The 22,112-nt window shown below is 44.4% G+C and overlaps 1 protein-coding gene across 1 annotated transcript in view; it reads right to left on the reverse strand.

The window, feature by feature from the left end:
• Positions 1–14,146: 14,146 nt before the first annotated feature.
• The window catches only part of thbs1b (thrombospondin 1b), a 12,824-nt gene continuing 4,858 nt past the window's right edge, over positions 14,147–22,112 (reverse strand). Inside the window, exons 9-23 of the mRNA XM_083688914.1 lie at positions 21,991–22,112; positions 21,567–21,743; positions 21,250–21,423; positions 20,984–21,111; positions 20,681–20,833; positions 20,225–20,443; positions 19,926–20,033; positions 19,280–19,439; positions 19,027–19,145; positions 17,867–18,101; positions 17,373–17,600; positions 16,840–17,111; positions 16,624–16,721; positions 16,339–16,478; positions 14,147–16,198 (exon numbers count right to left, since the gene is read on the reverse strand). The exon at positions 21,991–22,112 is cut by the window's right edge and continues 52 nt beyond it. Coding sequence (XP_083545040.1) covers positions 16,191–16,198; positions 16,339–16,478; positions 16,624–16,721; positions 16,840–17,111; positions 17,373–17,600; positions 17,867–18,101; positions 19,027–19,145; positions 19,280–19,439; positions 19,926–20,033; positions 20,225–20,443; positions 20,681–20,833; positions 20,984–21,111; positions 21,250–21,423; positions 21,567–21,743; positions 21,991–22,112 — 2,341 coding nt within the window. The 3' untranslated portion in view covers positions 14,147–16,190. The remainder of the gene's footprint in view (positions 16,199–16,338; positions 16,479–16,623; positions 16,722–16,839; positions 17,112–17,372; positions 17,601–17,866; positions 18,102–19,026; positions 19,146–19,279; positions 19,440–19,925; positions 20,034–20,224; positions 20,444–20,680; positions 20,834–20,983; positions 21,112–21,249; positions 21,424–21,566; positions 21,744–21,990) is intronic.

Raw genomic sequence — 22,112 nt, forward strand, 5'->3', positions numbered from 1 at the left:
CAAAAATACACTAAAAACGACATAAAAATTAGGACATTAAAAACGAAAATCTGTTGGGTTGATGTTTTTGCTGAGTTGTATTGGGGTGTTTTTAGGACACCGATTGTAAGGACCTATAGTAGGACAGACAGAAAACTAGGAAAGGCTGTTTAGAAAACATGCAACTGTAACTACACCTTCTCCACATGCAGTCCCAGGTTAGGGAATAAGGTCTGAGATGTACTGTGAACTATGATGGATGCCACATTTTGAAAAGTCAAAGTAGACCAATAGTCTCTTCGCTGATTGAGGACAAAGTAATGAAAGGTGAACATAAACAGTGTTCACCAGCACTTGATGTCCATTTGAGTAAATGTGTAGCAAGTGGGCTTCTAATCTAGACAGTTTTTCAATAACACACTCTTTCCATGCCTTTAGAGCTGCCAGAATTCTCTTAAATTGGATGAAGGGTTGCTTCATTAATCACATTCATTAGCTGTCTACTTGTTTTGGTGCTTTATAGAATGACCCTTCAGGCTTGCTTTCGATACGTTGTGTGATTTAAACTAGCCATGGTCCCCCCACAGGGTCCTGCTCCATAGGGGTCCCCTGAGAACCAGTCATCCCCGCCCTGCGGCGCGCTAAGCTGTGTGACATGGCCGTCACACACAATCGATGTGCTTCCCTAAGCCCTGGTTGCCAAGGGTGGACGTGAGGAATGCCTTTGGGTGACAAAGGACGATTTGAGGCCTTATTTCTCCAAATGCTGACATTTGTGACTTTTCATGTGTGGTTGTGAGGGAATGGTGGAATTTGATTGGGTGTTGCGTTTGTGGGTCGTTCCTTGAGATTCCATGACAAATTACGACTCTCTCTGTCGGATGCACTGACATATGGTAACCATGAGGTTGGCTGTGATGGTTCTGTGATGTATTAGTCTAAAAGATAACACCAAGTTATTCGATTTTTTTCAAACCTGTAAGAACTCATCTATTGTTTTTAAATTGTGATAATTTCTCTTCAGGCCTTCTCTATAGGTTCTAAATGAACTACCGTTTGCGCTGTAGAAACATAAATTGAGCTCTGAATGGTCAGAGATGATCTCTCTATGTAGCAGGCTTGAAAATCCAACAAAGTCATGAAAATCACTTCCTCAGAAGGCAGGTATGTTCCATCTGTATAAAGACATACGGTACTTGTTTACACAATGAAAGCCTGTTCTCTCAAATGCCCTTTTGTTTAGAATTATAAATATGTTTACATGCTCTGCAGTCCTAAATCAGATTTTCTTGTGTTGCCACAGTAAGTCTGTTATGTTGATACTTTCATTAATCCCCCCAGGGCTACTAATGCTGAACTTGGACCCTGGTCGCTTAGCGGGCTTCCTGGTTACATAGAAACCCAGACTGTAATCACCTTGTTGAACTCTGGGTAATGAACCGTTCTAAACCACTTTCAGTCAAGTCTCGCCTCTGATCCTTTGATATGACATGCATAAGTGGCAATCAAGTATTTTGCGCACTTTCTCATAACAATCAGGGTGTCAGGTGTTTAAGTGTTGCTGAACACCAAGCCAAACAATTTTCATCAGACCAAATGAAGCTCAATTCACTCAAAATGGGCTATTTTATTCTAAATAGAACAATAAAAAGTGAAAACATGTTCCCTCCAATAGTAGAATGTGGGTTTGGATTCATACATTTAGAAAATACTTGGGTCCCATGTTTAGTTCAGAGTCCTGCATATATATACACTCACCGAACACTTTATTAGGAACACTATACCACATTCAAGCTGTGAATCTCCTGTTCTACCACATCCCAAAGGCGTTCTATTGGATTCAGATCTGGTAACTGGGAAGGCCACTGAAGAACACTGAACTCATTGTCATGTTCATGAAACCAGTTTGAGATGACTTTTGCTTTGTGACATGGTACATTATCATGCTGGAAATAGCCATTAGAAGATGAGTAAATTGTGGCCATGAAGGGATGCACATGGTCAGCAACAATACTCAAATAGGCTGTGGCATTCAAGCAATGTTTGATTGGTATTAACGGGCCCAAAGTGTGCCAAGAAAACATTCCCTACACCATTACACTACCTCCACCATGAGAAGATGTACAGGTGTTCCTAATAAAGTGTTCGGTGAGTGTATATATAGTTGGGTCAGCCTTGGCCCTGGGGGGCATTCCATGTTTCTATTAACACCTATTTACCACTGGAACACCCTGGAGCTGAGGCTTCCCCTCCCCTATTAATTGCTTAAGTGGTTTGTTCCAGCCCCACTGCAGCCTGCGGTCTCTGAGGTCCTGCAGGACCAGAGCTGGCTAACCCAGCCACAGCATGATTACACTTTCGGAAGTCCGGCTTGGCTTGGTGTGTCTCTCTCTCTCCCCTTCTCTTGCGCCCCCCCCCTCCCTCCTCTCTCTTTCTCCATCTCTCTTTCCGTCCGTCCCTCCTTACCTCCCTTCCTCCCTCTCTCTCTCTCTCTTTTTCTCTCCCTCTCTCTCTCACTCTCAGACTGGACCATAATAACAGACAGGCTGTCCAGCTCAGAGAGGGGTTCCCCAAGGCTCGCTCAGCCCAGTAGCACTAGCTCCATTTAACTCTAAATGAGTGTGAATGCCAGGGGGAAAAACAAGCATGCAATGCATGCACACGCACACGCACATGCACACACACACACACACACACACACACACTCCTCCCCTGCTATCTTGCTGCCTAATCTGGTATAAGGCCATGATCTTTGAAGCTGTTCGATTTGGAATGCTGATCTAATTCTAGATTTATTGCATTGACCACTGTGCTGTTAACCTGCCAAACCTTTCACAGAGTGATCCCCGCTTCAGCAGACCACAGCCCTCCCTCCTCCCTCTTCCTTCCTCCCTCCCTCCATCCCTCCATCCCTCTCTCCCTCCCTCCATCCTCTCATGCCAGGGAGAAAGACAGGCTTTGCGCCCATTTTGTGGGGTCTTTACGGGTGACATGGCTTCACTTACAAATTTAATTTAGTCAAGATTATCTCAATTTTACTCAGCCAGCCGGGAAACAAAGACACAGCTATTGAGAAGAGAAAGGGGAAGGGGACGAGGCTTGTAGCCCTGGCTGGCAGACATGACTGGAAATCCTAATAAGGGATGAGAGTATGTGTGTGTGCGTGTGTGTGTGTGTGTGTGTGTGTGTGTGTGAGAGAGAGAGATTGTGTGAGAGAGAGAGAGAGAGAATGTGTGTGTGTGTGTGTGTGTGTGTGTGTGTGTACGCGCGTGCGTGCGTGCATGTGTGTGCGTGTGTGTGTGTTGTTTCTCTCCTAATTGTTCCTGACTTTCTTCATCCAACCTGTAATCACTGACCTGTACAGTGTGCAGTTGAATAAGAAAAGGCGGGGTTTTTATCAGTAAAGGGCTAAAGCTCAGTCATAACTTCAAGGAAGGAAGTGAGGGAGGATACATATGGTAAGTATTTGAACAAGGCCTGAGGTTAATTTGTGGAGAGGTGATTCTGAGGATGCTTGGCTTAAGACACCACTCATCCCCTTTTGTTTTCAGTAGCATTCACACAGGACAGGCCCTCACCTGTCCTCCCACCCATGACCTTTTCAATCCACCCGCCAGCATTGGATGAAACATAATATAGAGCTCTAATGCAAAACTCAGCAAGGGTCAGCCAGTGGTCTGCTATGTATCCAATCAGAGAGAACGCGGATGCCATTGGAGGAGCTGCGGACGCCTATGTCCAGCGAACCACATAGTTGGACATTAGTGTGTTTCGGTGGGTGGAGAGATTAGTGGAACTTGATCTGACGTGGTGACCCCGGTCAGGGCTGGCGTTGATGGACACACAGCAGGGTTGCTGACAGTCTGGTGTCACATACAAATCCGGGAGGTGCTCTTTAACCCTTTGTTAGGTGTTAGTTGCTTGACCGTTGATATCAGTGATCTATTCTAATTCTAACACTGAACACCTCAGTGTTCTACTCTAAAATTCAAAAGCTTGGCTCGGAAAGGAAAGCTTCAGCAGAAACTTTGTGGCACACAAGAAAACGACTGTAATGGTACAAGAGCTTGTTACTGCTGTAGTAAAAGTTACAACAGCATTGTGAACCCAAATTGGCAGCTGTTTGTGGAGGAGTGTTCAGTTCTGAGTGTTCTAAACACACTGATGTGACAGTTCTAAGCTTTGAGGGGTTTTGAGGGGTTTTATAGCTGAGTCCAGGTTCAGGATTCTCCAGTTCCCCCACATTTCAACGGTTTATCTTCTGCCCAGAAGCATACACCTCTGGCCTACAGCTGGTTTGGTTTATGGTGCTAACAAACCCTACCCAATTCAATCCCCTCAGCACCGGGTCCTCCAGTGACCTAGACCAAGCCCCAATGCCATACAGCTGTATTGCAGGTCTACAAGGTTAAGTTACTGTACTGGCTGATAAGAGGAGAGCAATTACCAAATGTCATTGGTTCTTTAACAAGAACAAGGCCTCGTTTTGACTTTAATTTAACTTGACAGAATTACAGGCCATAATGGTAATGCCAGGCTGAGCTGAAAAACCTCACTGGTTTATATGGCTTAATTAGTAGAATTCTGCCAAGCCAGCACGTTTAGGTTTGGTATGCCTGCATACTACGTCCTACTGGTCACTGTCTTCAACACAGCCATAACGAGGGAATTTCGTACAGCGCTACTCGAGGCTTTGAGGTGGTGGAAAAATGAGAGCTATTCGCTTTTGGCCTTTTTGTGGTTGCCAGCCCTAAAACTCTTTAATTCTCAAATAACCATGTAGATAACACCATAAATACATGGCTGCTAAGTGAGTGGAACATTTTAAATATGTTAAATGGTGTAATTACAGGCCTTTATATTGCATTTATAGACCAGGGATAAAAATAGAGTTACACGCAAGTGTATATTTGGCATCGTCTAGCTAGCTGCTTGTGTAATTGAAATGCGTGCATGCAGAAACATTAGCTAGCTGTTTGTTCCTCTCTCATTGTTCTGTAATTACTCCCATTATTAGTCCCATTACACTGCAATGTTTCCAATCACTGGTTCTCACTATTTATTTCGCATCATTGACGGCTACTCTCTCCTGTGTGGCTGTAGACATTTTCCTAAGGGAGAGAGTATTCTGGCAGTAGGTTGAAGTTGCTTCTAGGCATTGATCTAAGGTCAGTTTTCCAATTCCACTCGGATGGGCAATATAAGGATTTAGGGAGGGCAAGCTGATCCTCGATCTGTACTTACAGCAATGTTTACCAATGTCTAAAGAGTGTCTCTTTGGGAGTTTCAAAGAGATATTCTGGTGCTGCCTCACCTGTTGTGTAATTGTTATTGTGTGAGAAGTGACTTGTCCATCAGCTCGATATTGTCTGTGTAATTACTGAACAACAGATCAACCACTTCAGTAAATCACAGCTGTGACAGTTGGCTTCTTTGAACACAGAGCAGAGAGGTCTGAGACGATGAAATGAGAGTTAGTCTAAGTGTTTTTTTGGTTTTTTATGGTAGGACGAGACAGACACTGTAAGTGTTGTAGATGAAAGACATAGACTGCATCATTGGCCCTTTACTGTACTTGTAACTCAACTCAGCTCTGACATTAGGCCCAACTCTGTAATTACTGTAGTGTAGACACTGTTGAATGAGATCATCGTGTCTGTCTCTTGTTGTATGAGAAACATTCAATTGGAAAGTTCTGGATTGCATCGGGTTAATCCTTATTTGTGTGCTCTGTGTTATTCTCTGTTCTATTGGTTGGTTACCACAGACGCTGGTCATATTTCTCAAATGAAAGATTCAAAGAGAAGATAAAGGAAGTAGCCTACTCAATGGTCTTGATTATATTCATTCAGAGAATTGGGTAATGTTTTTATAGTAGTTAGGCCTATATTTTCCAATCATATTCCCAAACCCCAAAAGCCGCAACACGAAACATAGTTTTCCTAGAATTATCAATGGCATTCCGTTGTCCAAACAGTGTCTGTGATGGTTGAAGTCAAGTGGAGGACAATAAGCCCACAAGCTTATTGGTCCACAATGATGCTCCCTCACTGGCTTAGAAAGAATGTGTGTATTTGACCTCTTCTTTGATGTTCTAATGTAAACTCTCTCCTCATCTCAAGTTATATGCCTCCATTGAAAGCAATGCAATTTCAACCCTGTTTGGTTGGCTTTGGTGGTCTATAATGCTTTGGATGACAGGCAGTCAGCTGTGTTGATTCTCCGACTCAAAGGCTCTCTTCTATCGTCTGTATTTTCGTTTCCCTCCTACTGCCATCAGCTAGCCTAAAAGAAGTCTACCAGGAACTAGAATCTTTTAACTTTCAAAGATGAATTATTCAGAAATAAACATTGAACATCTTGCCCATGGCGCATAAGCAGTCCTACAAAAGCCTGTTCTGTCTGCCGTTTTGTTTCTTTTATAAACTGTATGGTCTAGTTAGGTTTTTCCTAAAAGATACTAAAACATATTTTTGAGCGGGCAAAAGGCCGGCTAAGGCCCAGCATAAGGACCCTACTGTTCTGATGACCGCTGTATGAGACGTAGCCTGTGAGATCTCCCAGGAATGTCAGTAATTAGCTCGGTAATCACAAGCTTTAGCAAATCTGCAAGAAAACACACTTTATCGCTCTGCGAAAGTCTTCTGTCTGCGCTACTGTGCTGTTTCAGAGAGGAACCAAAGCGCTTGTGAGAGGATGGATGGTGTTATTGTGGTGTTTAATTAACAACATGTCAACAGGTTTTACATGGCGGGCCACTGTACACAGTAGCGTCTCAGAGGAGGTTTAGATCCAGCTTTGGCGCTGGCCCTGAATTAACAACAATGTTCCTGCTAACAGACCATAGCAAAATGTTAAGGTTGAAACAACACACGCACGCACGCACGCACGCACGCACGCACGCACGCACGCACGCACGCACGCAGAGAGAGAGATAGAGAGAGAGAGAGAGAGGGGTCCTCTGTGGCTCAGTTGGTAGAGCATGGCACTAACAACGCTTAGGTTGTGGGTTTGATTCCTGCTGGGACCATATATACTGAAATGTATGCACTCTCTGCAATGTAAGTCGCTTTGGATAAAAGCGTCAGCTAAATGGCATATATTAAGAGAGAGACAGAAAAAATAAATGCAGTGATAACAGGCCCCATTGTTCTAGACCCACCGCTGCTCTCAACAGGTGGAGGTACATCAAGCTCAGCTATATAAGATTGAGGGGCATTCCTTACATACTCACCGGTATGTTACATAACCTTCTCCTACGCTGTACTGTAGCATATGGGGCCCTCTCCTTCAGTCAACACAATACCTTCCACCTCTTTTATGTTGAAATGGCTGATGCTGGAATGTGGACAGGTGTCTTTGATACAAGTGTGAAATCATACAAGGGGCCTTGAAGTGATGGATGGAACACAGGCTGATCACTATCAGACCCTTCACTATTCTGTCTGTTATCGATTGGTGTTACGGATCAACAACAGGCAATCCTTCAGGGAATTCTCTGTTATTCTCTTTACTGGGAACTTGCTTCTTGTCAATCTGAATGAAGTGCTTCTAAGGTGCAGCCCCAACGTCATTACAATGTGCTTTGTTTGTTTTCACAGTTTTATTAGTACATGCTGCTTTGACATGAGGAGATTGTTTACAGAAGAAATATTCCCATTGGAGAAGTTCTCATGATGTTCCCTGGAAGTGGTTCTTTTCTGCTCGCGGGGGAACAATGATTGTGCCATTTTCTTTGAAAGCGTCTCTGCAGTCATTGTCCGTGAGAATAGAGGAACACAGAGCGTTGGCTGCTCTCGATGGTTACATTCCCTCAAAGTATTTGTGTCAGATCTCATCCCCCCACACTGAAATATCCCAAAGCCAGTAACAGTTGAGTCGAGGTTTTCAACAAAAGCCGTGGTGTCAGATGAAACGAGGGATGCTACTCCTCTCACTCTCCAGACGCTGCCCATTTTCAACCACACAACAAATGAACAGCCTAGTTGGAGTGAATCAGTGAGCGGTTGCATTCACACCAAAACAAAAACCATCCCAAGCCTCTCTCATACTCCCGCTGCCAGAGGAGTCCTGAAGAGGGACCTGTGTGTGTGTGTGTGTGTGTGTGTGTGTGTGTGTGTGTGTGTGTGTGTGTGTGTGTGTGTGTGTGTGCGTGTGTGTGTGTGTGTGTGTGTGTGTGCGTGTGTGTGTGTGTGTGTGTGTGTGTGTATGTGTGTGTGTATGTGTGTGTGTGTGTGTGTGTGTGTGTGTGTATGTGTGTGTGTGTGTGTGTGTGTGTCCATTATCAGGGTAACCCATCTCCCCTCACCGCTGAGTGCTTCTCTGAGGTGTACAGTACAGCTAGCCCAACAGGGCAGAGAAAGGAGTCCATTCTTCTCCCCCTGACTCTCAGCAGAAGTGTAGCGCTATCCGGGTGTCTGGTTTCTGTGCCTCTTTTGTCTCGCGCCACCGATCGAAGACACAAAATGGGGCTGGAGGGAACCCAACACCGCACCCTCACGTTTCTCATCGCCCCCGCAGTGTTACCAGACCACAGAGCAAAACAGAGAGAATGTTTTCATGAGGAATGAACATTTACAAACTTGTTTTTTGTCACACTATGGCACACATCGACGACCATGACTGTAAAAGTATTGCATTTTACAATGATATATCTGTATTGTTAATTATTTTATGGAATGATTTAAATATCACCTGATCAGTCACATAAATCAGTATTGTTTGATATCAAGTGTGTATCCGTATTGGAGCATTTGTTAGGGACTTCCCGTAACCGCTTATGTGACTCCCAGGTGGCCTAGCCAGTAAAGTAAAGCCGTTGACCCGGTAACAAGAGTAGCATACCTCCTGCTAAAGTAGCTCTGAGCCGCTTGTCTGAGAGAGAGGATAACAGCAGGTACTCACAGCAGAAGGTGGTTTGGGGAATTTTTCTCAAAGTTGCCCGTAACTTCAGATCTAAGATCAGATTACCATACCATCCATCCATAATCATTAGGGAAGGTAAGAGAATATCTGACCCTGGACCAGTGTTTTTTTCTGCTGTGGGTGATGAACATAATTTTGTTGAACACCTTTGGGATGTATGAGCTGTGATCCCCTTACCTCACTGAGGAGAGGGAGAATGCACAAATCCACTGTTCTGTTACTGATCTCACAGTGACACTGAGGTATAACATAGCAACCACTAACATAGCAACCATTTGCAATACATGTTGACATATATTTTATATATTTGTTTTGACACCTCATATTTGTTCATTTCAATAAAGAAACTGAAAACCTTAAAAAGTAGACCAGCTAGTTGTATCGACAAAACCTGTTGAGTTTAATACCCTGGGCATAGTACCGTGAGGGTGGTGAGTCATACTGTAGTATTGCACCATGCATGCATCTTTCTTTGGTGTGTGTTTCCCTTTGCGGTTACCGCTGACAGATTGGCACCTCACTGTCAGACTCCACACAGAGGCACTCTGCCAGAGGAACTCTGCCAGTCCATCCCTCAGGCGGTCAGACCCCTGAGAGGTTTACGTAAGCTGGGGGTAGCAGGCCAGGCCCGCCCTGGTCTACGTCTGTCAGGTGCGTCACAAGACTGTCAGTACCGCCACAGCTCGGTCAACCTGTCACATTCAAGTCACCTCCGCTACATCACACTCCTGTCAACCCCGTCACAGCATTGGCAGACGATCCAGACCGGAGGATGTGTGGTTCATCACTCCCTGTCCTGTCTTTCGGGAACCTTAGCCCCGAGGGGCCCTGGCTGAGGAGGAGATGAGCTGTCTCATGTCTGTGCCAATAACTTTGTGGATCAGTGGAGGCTGGTATAGGCAGCAGAAGTTTTATTATGATGCATGGAATGGAATGAGGACACGCGTCTTTGTTAAGTTTGGAACTCAGTCATCAATAATGGAGCAATCACTGAATGTTAACAAAATGTTATCACAAGGTTATTACTAGAGTAATGATACATCATTACACAGGTACTGTATGAGTTCTACTTCATTTAAAGTGTCACATCACATCTGACCAGTGACCCCGACCTCACTTGTCACTTATGTCTCAAGGGGCCATGAAACGATCAAGAACTGAAACATCAAGAACTGAAACATCAAGAACTGAAAGGATCAAGAAATGGAACATCAAGAACTGAAACATCAAGAACTGAAACATCAAGAACTGCCGGACCTCGTTGGCAGTGATACAAAAAAATCAACAGGGCCCGTCTCTATCGCAATGTGTTACATTGCCATCTCTCACGCAACATCAGGCCATAGGAAACTACACCGCCAGCGTGGGGATCTGTGTACATCACATAGATCTCTAATATTTCACACGTGGCTGCGGACTGTGGGTGGATGATAGTTGGCGAACCATAGCGCAGCATTGGAGCAGGAGACCTCCTCTCTCACTAGAGGACCACTGTTCAGAAGCAGTCAATCATCCTGTGTGTGTTCCATCCTCTCACGCCGGGCACTTTTACCAACTCTAGTTGTCGGCTCTCACTCGGTATCAGACGCAAAAACAGTCTGGTCTACTTCTGTTACGACCCGCCCAGTTGACTTGTGTTGCTATAGCATCACTCTGTTTTTGTACTAGTAACCCATACCTGATGAAATGGCTATTACTGTACAAGTTTAGCCAGACATTTTAAGACCTGTGTCTGTGTCTGTGGCACTCAACTGTCATCCCACTTGTTGTCAAGGTAATCAAACAAATGTAATTGCTTACGGTATTAATGTGTTCTCTACTCCCTGTGCAGATTTACTATACTGAAATATATAGGTATAATCTTCGCTGTGGTACAGTATGGTGTTATGTTGGTTAATGCTTCCCTCCCTAACTGGTTACAGGGCCAGGGCTTGGGCCAAGGCTGGGGAGGGAATTACAGGCTATTTTCTAAGCAGGGGTTGCAGTAGGGGTGTAGCTGGGCGTACTCCCTGCAGGAAATTAAAAGCCAGGGTTACTTCCTTCAGTCTCCTTCTCCTCTCTCATCTCCTGCCAGTGGCTTAATGAATAGCAAACTATTAGTCTTTGGCTTCCTTTTACCCCTTGTGTTTATATAAGACATGCACCTTGGTGATGTCCTACAGGCTATCATAGGAGCCTGTATTTTGCTGTTGTATATACATATATCATTAAAGTGACCGCATTCTGTTGGATATCTGGATCCACTCTGTGTTTTTACAATGGCAGTAGTGTGGTGGTATGTGTTTGATGTATTTAGAGGTTTTCTTTATGTCAATACCAAAAACATACTTGTCATCACTCATGTTTCTAATTGAAAAATCAGCTATGTTGATGTTTCTATGTTGTGAAGAAATAATACTCCTGGGTAGTTTCTGAGGTCCTGCATAAAGTGTAGAAATAGTAGAGTGTGTGTGTGTGTGTGTTGAGTGTGTGTTGACGTTTTCATAGCAGTCATAGCAGGCGTTTGGCTTAGCCACCTCTCAAACAATGACTGGGAACAACAAAGGAGTTCCATAGAATTTAGGTATTGAAACGGTTCCTCTGCTTCACTTGTGTCTTTAAGAGGAGAGAGGAAACACAAAGTGAATCCACACACCAAATCTGCCATGCATGAGTTGAAGACACGGCCTATACACATCTCTGTCACCATATCAAGATGACGTTGTGGATTAGATCTCAATGCATGGCTTACTGACAAGACATTGGATGATAGGATGCTGCCTCACTCTTCACCACTCTTCAATTCATCCTGTTTCTCCATTACTCTGTGGATTCTGTCTGTCATAACGGATCAGAAGATAAAGATGAACTCATTGCTCCAGTGACAAGCCAATATAGAGATAAAGACCATATTTCCGGAATGTATTTGGGATGAGTTGTTTTTCAACACTTTGTCTCCCCACTTGGTTGAACCAGTCATCTTTTCCTCCAAAATATCATACTTCCTGTTTGAGTTCACCAGGTGCAGTTAGCTTAGTGTTCAGAGGTCATGCAGCTCATCTCTGTCAGGAATCCTGTATGGGCCAACAATCACAGAAAACCTATTGTTCTGCATCAATTTATGAGGCCTCTGAAGAAGCATTAGGACAGTAGCCAACTATGGCGACTATAGGTGACGATGTGATTACAGAGAGATTATGTCACAACGGCTGAAATAATCTCTTGAATTAAAGCTTTGTTGTTCATGATACAAAATAATACTGGTGCCGGTGCAACACCCACCCCCAAGTAATCTCTACAGAGTCTTAATCTCTTGGTATTGTGACGAAAATTTAATGTAGATTTGCCAACAAACATGCTCACTCAAATACAAACACAAATACAAACCCTACAGACAGATACAGGACATAAAAACATACAACTGTGGGGATGTGCCATTGACGCTTGGGTCCATTTTTAAGCCCTAAATAAGTCCACAAGCTAAGAAAATAATAGCCAAACCAGAGCTTGTTCGAGACCTCTTTAGATTACCACATGTATTCTTAAAGGAAATGTTATTCTACGCTTATTTGAGCTCTACATAAATACAGGTGGTTTCGTATGACCACAGAACAGGCTTATTCTAGGTCATATGGGACCTCCAATGCATATAACTGGGGTGGGGGAGGAAGTAGGATTCATTGGGAGGTCTTCCACCACTATATCACTTGATAATATTGTACACTGACAAAGAAATAACAACTGTGTTGGAATTATCATTTTAATGTGTGTGGAAACAAGAAGGGAGGCTAGAGTTTGTCCAAGGTTTAAATTCCTCTGATGTGGAATCTCCTATTGCCCATCTTACAGTCACTACTCAAAAGGCATTGGGGTCTCCAAAGGAGTGGGTCAGGGGTGTGTTTGATACCATTCCACCACCACAAGCCTCCCTTCCTTACAGGGTAAACTACAGTAGAAAGAGTAGGTTCAGTAATTTCAGGGTGGAAGGCCTTTGTTCCCAGTACTATCAATTAGTCGCACAGTTTAGGGTCCTTAATGGATTTGCTGTTACTGTAGGTGACTAGAGAGGACACTCATTTGCAAACCTGTGAAGATACCTGTGATAATGGGACGGTTCCTCTAAGGTGTTGTCTGTTATTAGTCTCCCAAAACAGGGCATCCTCTCTGTTGTCATGGCAGACTAATAAATGGAATATGTCATTTAAAATGTTCCAAAATTGTGAAAATCTAATCAAGACTGATGAGTGACCGTAGATACAATGTGTTACAAAAACCTGCATTCACACTGGCCATCAAAGAATCGAGTTTGAGACCTCTGTGGACCCTGCGGATGTGGCAATGCACCAGACCTGTCACAGACCCCATTAACCCATGCTGAAGTGGTAATACACCAGACCTATCACAGACCCTATTAACCCATGCTGAAGTGGTAATACACCAGACCTATCACAGAGCCCATTAACCCAGGCTGAAGTGGTAATACACCAGACCTATCACAGAGCCCATTAACCCAGGCTGAAGTGGTAATACACCAGACCTGTCACAGACCCCATTCACCCATGCTGAAGTAGTCTACTTAGACAGATACTCCACAGGCTGAGGAGCATGAAAGCTCCGGTCTCCAGGTGCTCTTTACTCTCCTTCACTCAATGTCTCCTAAAAACGACTTTACTTGAAACATCAACATATTCCATACAGTAGCTTTGCTGAGGTAAATCAATCTGCAGGGTTCCCTATATTGTTGATTTCAATCATTGGCTTATTTCATTCACATCACCACTAGGACAAATAATGTAGTGGTCTTAATATTTGCTCTAAATGTTATTAAACACTCTGCTCAGAGGGCTCTGCAGATCACAAAAGGGTCAGGCAGATCATGTGTAGGAGCAGAGCTCTGTGCTACATTCCTCATGTGGCCCTGAGGATAGGGAGCATGTGTACCTTAGCAGAGAGGAAGGCAGGGTCTATATGCACAACCACATTAGTATTTCTATACTGGGACCTAACATTGACTTTGACATCACTTTTAGGTTCCTGTTGATGTCAATGATGTCTGTCCTGTCCTCTTCATTCTGACTTTGTTTGTAAGTGCTATTACTGCTGTAGTGCATGGCTTGTTTGCAAAATAAGTCCATATTTTAACAAGTATTCCTGTGGTCAAGAATGATTGATATGTGAGGATATTGGAATGGATGCATCATGATGGCATTTTGCGGGTGAGAAGCTTGGTTATTAAAACAGACTGACAGACAGAGGCTTTAAAGGGTTTAACAACTATTTATTGTTTTCGAAGTATGTAACAAAATAATTGCTATGGATAAAAACAGCATTTTGCATTGTACAACTAAGTAAAAATGTTTACAGACAAGCATCACTAATTGTACAAAAATAACGATAACAATGATAAAACAAAAACAAAAAAAATAAAAAACGATAAAGAACAGAACATCCTCACGTCAGTGTGCAAACCGTTTATACAGACGGACACGCCCCCTTTCCTCAGGCAGCGAATCCTGATAAATTATTTAAATAGCATTTATCTACACACACGAATCGACCTCTTACAAACAGCAAAGACAAAACAGAACAATAATTTATCCATTAAAAAGAGCATTGGACATACGTACATAAAGCAAAAATATTTATAAAACTCCCATTTTACTGGATCTACTGCATGGTACGTGGGGGTGGGGATTCTCTGGTTTGAAAGAAAAGTAATACTATTTACAGCTCATGCTACAGTAGCAATGAGATGTCAATCAATTTGTATTCTGTAAGCATACGAAAAAAAGTACTTAGGTTTTTTGTCTGATCAAATTATACAACAGCAATGAGGTATTATTTGTACATCATAGGTTTCCTTTGTTTTTCATCTCTCTCTGAAGAAAAGGCACACAGGTCACATACATACCATACTGAGGAGCCCTAAGCATAAACAAGGCTGGTAACTAAAACTCTTGGGGAGGGAGTGGGTAGAGGGACATTGGCCAGAGCAGGATCCTACCGTTACCACCATTTACACCAGGAGCTGACTCAGTTTTCACTGAGAACATTGGGGGATTCTCTCACTTTCTCAAAGTATTGGAATTTTTTTTGCTGCCTACACTGTAGGCAAGAGCTAATAAATTACATTGTTTATTTACACAATTTCAAATTTAAGCCTCTAAAGATTAGGGAGATCCCCCCTATTCAATGCTTCCGATCTTAAACAATCTTTACTTTTTAAGAGTTCCTGGAAAAGGAAATTAACATTTTAACATGTTAGAATGGGAAGTGTATGAACAGGTAGACTGGCTTGGAACTGCTAGCTCTGACAATGCCCTGTTTTACATGGACTTTCCATGTTGTTTTCTGTAATAGTTTGAAGTGCTAAGATGGTCGCCCCCCCATCTTACCCTGAGAATGCTATGTTCACTCAACTGAACTAGGCCAATCTAATGCCAGCCACAAAGCCTACGAGCAATCATGTATTTGACAACAAATATTTTGGCTCATTTTAATTTCACTTTGTTTTCTTTTGTCTCTGCAACACTTCTCAATGGCCTATTCAGGCTCTAAGGGCAAGTAAATAGATGGGTAAAAGCAAGCAGTTTCTGTCTTCTTATTTACACACATACATACATAAACATACATACATCCACAAAGTAATCGTCCCTCCATATCTTGTTCTTACGCAACTGCTTTGAAGTGTCACAAGCCCCCCTGACAAAAACTGTGAAAAAAGTCTTAGTGCTTTCTTCATCCTCTAAGGAAACTCGCCCTCAGAGTTATATCTTTCAGAATCCACATCCTGGCAGATCTGGTTTTACAAAGGGAGTCAGGATCATCAGTCTTTCTTTGGGACGTTCATCCAGAAAGTAAGAGAGTTAGAGAGGCAGAGAGAGAGAGAGAGAGAGAGAGAGAGAGAGAGAAATGTAAAGGTTTGGAAGTGCATAGTCGTCTATGGGGAGCCCTTCCCGCACAGAGCTGAATGAGGTCTTTCAGAGAAAGAGAGAGGGAGCAGTCGGTCGGTCTTGGTCGATCTCCCGCTAAGGCAAAGCGAGGGGGCTGTTTTTTTCTGCTCTACCTACTCTCGGTGGGGGGGAGGGGCCCTCTCTGATCCTCGACTGGCAGTCAGCCGGTTCTCTGTCCAAACCAGCGTCAATTTACCCTGAGGCTGACCACACGCCCTCCTCGCCCCACCAGTGTGCGTGCCGTAGAAGAAAGAGTAGCAGAAAAAAATCGGTCCCTGGTCTTTGCTTTTCGGAATACATAAGTTCATATTTATACAGAAAGGTGCATTCCTCAGAGCTTCCTGCCCCATGCAATTATGCATCTGTGAAGAAGACACAAAAGAAAAAGCATAGATTAGATATGTGCATACTGTATCTCACATGCTACAGTACTTTAGAGATATTTACTAAACAAGTCAGTGCAATCTGTTAGAGATACCATCAAATGGTTAATTCTCCTTACCTCTGCATTCATACTTGAGGTCTGAGAAGTATACCATCTCTTGTGAGAAGACGAAGAGTCCTAGTCTTCCACCTGCATATGTCTTATCGTAGATGCTACCGGAATCTGCCATGATCTTCTTACCCTCATACATCACCACTCTGAAATGAAGATTAACACAATACTTTTGTGAGATGAATCGTAACAAGATCAAAACATTTTAATCATTTACTTAGAATAGTCTATGGAGTATATTGTACACATTCCATGGCCTACGTCTTGGGGAAAATGGTATCTACTGCTTACCTGATATGTCCTGTTCTTGGTCTGTGGATCAGATGCCATCTGTAGGCAGTGAAGTCTTTCCAGCCAATGTTCTTTGGGTCGTGCCACAGGGTGCGCACCTACAGAAAGAAGAGATGGATGAAGTTAGCCGACGTTAGCATGGCATTTTAACACTTTGCCATGAATAAACATTTGATAACTTTTTAATTGAGCATGTGGGAAGGATGGGTGCACTACCTGTCCAGGGGTGTTTCCTGTGTGCCAAAGGGCGTTCCTGAGGTGCTCTCCTGGTCCTGTGGTGGAGTTGACTACTTTGATGGACAGGCCTGAGTAGCCCTGGGCTTTGGTGGGTTTGTTGTTCCAGTATGTCTGAGTGATCTGCTTCCACATCACCACATAGAACCTGGAGCTGGACTGGTAGCCAAACACGAACCCGGCATAGTCGTCATCCCGCTCTGTGTTTATGAAGAAGGTCCCGCTGAAGTCCACAGAGTTGAACTCATCAAAACCTGAAACCGCAATACACCAGTTAGAGCATATCCTTTTCAGATATAGTTGGATAACTGAGACATCTCAGTCCTTGTCTATTTCAGATTTGTAATCATAAATACCGCAATCATTTGACTACTTCATAAAAACATGTTATTACAATGTTGTTACAAGAGTAATAACACTCAATAACACACGCTTAGAGACTTGTTTCATTTTCCTGATGTATGGTACTCATCACTCATCAATCTATCAATCAATCTATCCATTCATCTACTCACCAACAGCAATGCCAGGGTCACAGTTGACTGTCTGCACCAGCTCTTTGCCCTGATGGCGGACCACCCAGTTGGGGTCGATCTGAGAGGTGCCCTTGGGGTCCAGTGGTACCATCTGGAACTTGCGGAAATCCGTCTCACTGATGTCAAAGTTCTCCGGACACACATCATAGATGTCAGGCACGTTGTCTTGGTCAAAGTCATCTTTGCAAGCGTCACCGCGACCATCACCTGGAGAAGGCATATCAATCAATAAATGATATGTCTCTTAGCATACAATGTAGGGGTAACACTAGGCTGATGGAAGGTAAACCATTTCAAATCCATGGTTACCAACCCTCATCCTGGAATTATGTACCTGGTTTGTTCCAACCAAGCACTAACACACACACACAATTCAAGTAATCAACTTATCGTCAAAATCCTTGACTAGCTGAATCGGGTGTGCTAGTTCTGGGCTAGGACAAAAGTCTTTACAGGCCTGACATCCTACTCACTATCACTGTCCAGCTGGTCGGGGTTGTGGGCCAGTCTACAGTTGTCTTTCTCGTCAGGGATACCGTCGTTATCATCGTCATGGTCACAGGCGTCTCCCTTGCCGTCTTTGTCGTGGTCGGCCTGGTTGGCGTTGGGGATGTAGGGGCAGTTGTCCAGGTTGTTCTGGTGTCCATCCTCATCAATGTCCTGGTTGCTGTCACATTTGTCTCCAACACGGTCGTCATCAGAATCCACCTGTACAGGTGAGGGGAGAGCACGTTAGCATGTTGGCTAATGTAACTGGATATGATGACACCTGTGGTGATGTGAAGATGACTTGGTAAAGTATGCTTGCGAGGTGATGAGTTGCCTGAGAATTGCTTTAGCACTCAGAGCTAATGCCTAGGCTTTAGATGGAGTTAACACGGTAATGTTAGTTCAAATATGCGCATTCGTTTCAGAGCAGTGCTGATCAACATGTCTTTGCTTTGATCTCTTCTCTTCCCCCACTTCCATCATGGACTATCCTGAGGCTCCAATCACATTTTCATCTGCTGACAATCATCAACAACCCTACAGACATACACACCCTCCTCCTCATCTCCCCTCCTCTACTCCTCCCCTCTCCTCCACTTCTCCGCTCTCCTCCTCCACTCTGTTCTGCTAGCATGACCAGCCAGGAATCTCCTGTCCCTGCAGCTTGGCACGACTACACACACACTTCAGAGCTGCACATGGCCAGAGTTGAAGGGAGGGGAATGGAGGGATGAGCTGGGTGAATTTCGCCTATTTTCCCCCTTATTGAGTCGCATTGTTTAACAAATTCCTGCTCCTCAGTTGAGCATGGCGAAGGTAGCCTCCACAGGGCCTGAGTGTGCCGACGGGGCACACATACAGAAGAGGGCCAGCCCATTCCTTTGGTAATAACCAGCCTGGGGCCCCTCCTCCCTCTGAGCAGACCACGTCAATGCCCCATTGAAGAGCCTCCCCATGCCTTATTCAGCCGCCGTGCCCCAGAGCTGCAGAGGATTTGGATTTACTCCACCCTCATATAGCGTGATAAAGCCTAGCCCAGTGCTACCCAGGGCAAAACCATTATGGTTCTCGGTTTACACAACGGGGAGAGAGGTTGGGGCAGAGAGAGGGAGGGAGGAAGAGAGAGAGAGACAGAGGCACACACCTGGTCAGGATTATGTTCCAGAGGGCAGTTGTCACACATGTCTCCGACGCCATCGAGATCTGTGTCTCTCTGGTCAACGTTGTACACGTATGGGCAGTTGTCTTTCTCGTTCATAATACCTGTTGAATGAATGATAGTTGTTGGTCTGGAGAAGTTTCTTGCAGTTTCCTTTTAGTTCTGTATGTAATGGATTCGATTCGATCGATGCATATTTTTTTGGTACAAGGACCAATAAGCAAGGTTAAAGTCTTACCATCGCCATCAATGTCGACAGAGCAGGCGTCCCCTTCTCCGTTGTTGTCTGTGTCTGTCTGGTCAGGGTTGCTATTGTAGGGGCAGTTATCACAACGGTCTCCAACATCATCACGGTCGTAGTCGTACTGCCTGGGGTTGTACACGAACGGGCAGTTATCCTGTTTCAGAAAGTGAGAGAGAGGAGCACAGTTCAGGTCAGTCCTGGAGAACAAGCAGCCAGTGTCCACTACCGCCTCATTTACCCAAACATCTGACATGAGATATTAATTTCAGATGTCGTGCTTATAATTTGCTGTGGCTACGTGGGGTCTATTTACAGAGAGATGGGGATGAAAGTGTGTTTTATTTTTAGGCCCTGTCCCAAATATAATGTTGGCATTAGAGGGATACACAGTGGGCCCTTCAGAGTGGTACCTCTGTGTTGGAATGTGAGGTTTGGCTCTGAGAGGAAAGGAGAGTTCGCTTTCCGCTGCGTTTTTTTTTTCTTTGCTCTCGCCTTCTTATTTCACAGCATGAATGTTGAATGTTTACCACATTCATGGCCCAGTGCCCTAACACACATACACACACTTATGCACACACACACACACACACACACACACACACACACACACTGACTAAGATACCTAAAGATTTTTACTTACTCTGTCGTCAGGAATTCCATCATTATCGTCATCATTGTCACAAGCATCTCCAACACCGTCCTTGTCATAGTCTTCCTGCCCAGAGTTGGGGAGGTTGGGGCAGTTGTCCTACAAAAAGAACACCACATGGTCAGACATTTTAGTCAACAATTATGATCCTATATGCGTCAAAATTAAATATTAACTCATAATGACTGCTGTGCACCATGTGAACCTTGAAAAAGAAAAAAAATAAGAAGTAACTTCCAAGAGTGAGAATGTTCCTCCACACAATTCCTCTGCAACCAGCAGGAACCTACCTTCTTGCAGTGGTAGGTAGCGTTCTCCACACAGACCAGGTCATTGTTGGGCCAGCCGTCCAGGTCCGTGTCCTCTCCACAGATGTGTCCGTTCCCGGCATAGCCAGGCTTGCACTCACAGCGGAACATGGGGTCAGCAAAGTGTCCCAGGTAGTTACAGCGGGCGTTCTTGTTGCAGTCGTGGCTCCCGTCCAGACAGGGGTTACGTGGTGTACACACCTGCAAGTGGAGAGATAGATAATCGATCTAATCAGATGAAGCCAGGAAATAGAATATACAGTATATGGTGTTGTATTTGTTAACCACATATCCGACTAAATTAATGTGCTCTGGGATACTTTGAAAGACACAGACATGGAATTAGAATTTGAATATGTACATAGAGGATGTATGCAATATCTACAGTATGACACTACGAAACAAAGACCACTATCCTGTAGCTTCTGAGCTACTTGCCTGCTTCTTGGCAGTGGCCTCCTCCACACTCGTGCCGTACGGCTGAGGGCCAGAGTAACGTGGCGGGCAGGGCAGACAGTTGTAACCAGGGTCTGTGTTCTCACAACGATGGGCTCCGTTGAACACGAAGCAAGCATCAGGGACCTCTTTACACTATGGAAATGAAGAAGAGAAATATGGAGGGGGGGGGGGTGAAGGAAGGAGAGAGAGAAAGAGAGTTTTTTGTTAGATAAACCATAATGATGGTAGTGAAGCATTGGTGGTGGTAGAACTTGAAACTTGTAAGGTGTCTTGAGTTCTTACCTCATCGATATCCTTGCATTTGATGCCGTTGCCAGTGTAGCCTTTCGGGCACTTCCCACACTTCCAGGTACTGTCAGGGAAGCTGGTACACTTGGCCCCAGCAAAGCAGGGATTGGACAAACAGCCATCTGAAGACAAAGACATTGTGTTTACAATTCTGTATAATGCTTGAATAGTGTGAATAGTTTATTGTGTTAAAGTACACTTAACTCGAAATTGAAAGATATATTCATAGTTTTTAGGAGTTTTTAGAAACAGTGACTCACCAATGGGACAGGCGTTCTTGTTGCACAGCTGAGTAGACTTGGCATCACCCTGACACTCTTTGCCGCCATATTTGGGTGCAGGGTCGTTGCACAGACGTTTACGGGTCTGTGCTCCTCCCCCACAGGTGAGAGTGCAGGCATCCCATGGTGACCAGGGTCCGTAGTTGCCATTGACTAAAGGAGAAGAAGAGAGAGAGGTATCAATAAACTGTATGGTGTTCTCAATAGGGTCCCATATGAAGACAATAGAATTCCTTTAACCATTGAGGTGAGCCAAGGTTTAAAGCAAATAAAAGACTTTCACTAGTGGGACTCACTGGGGCAGGGTGACTTCTGGCAATTCTCAGTCTGTCTGCCTTCTCCCTGGCAGTCCTTGCCCCCCAGCTGGGGCGTGGGTGAGTTACAGAGGCGGATACGGGTGATGACACCAGCGCCGCAGGTGACCGAGCACGAGGACCAAGGCGACCAGTGGCTCCAGCTGCCGTCCTGCTTGACTGGAGGGTCACAGAGAGCAGGCCAAAAGGTCATGGGTCAATGAGATGCTTGTTTATCTCTCGTTGCGTCCAAATAACAACAATAGAATATGGACAATGTGATTGGTTGCTTTTCAATTGAACTTGTAGCATTCTTGAATAAACTTGGAGGTGAAACAAATGACGTCATGTGATTGATTGGTTAGTTTGTCATGTGTGATTGATGATTGACAGTGATGTTATTCAAGAGCTTTTCCGTAAGACTCACAGCGTTTGTCGCACTCCTGGAGGTAGCAGTCCCTGGTCTGCACAGAGGTGCCCTCGCAGTTGTTGTTGATGCGGTCGCAGGACCGGCCCCGCTGCTGGATGCCCCGCCCACACGACACAGAA

The sequence above is a fragment of the Argentina silus genome (assembly GCF_951799395.1).
Source record: "Argentina silus genome assembly, chromosome: 17".
In the NCBI taxonomy this organism is placed as follows: Eukaryota; Metazoa; Chordata; class Actinopteri; order Argentiniformes; family Argentinidae; genus Argentina; species Argentina silus.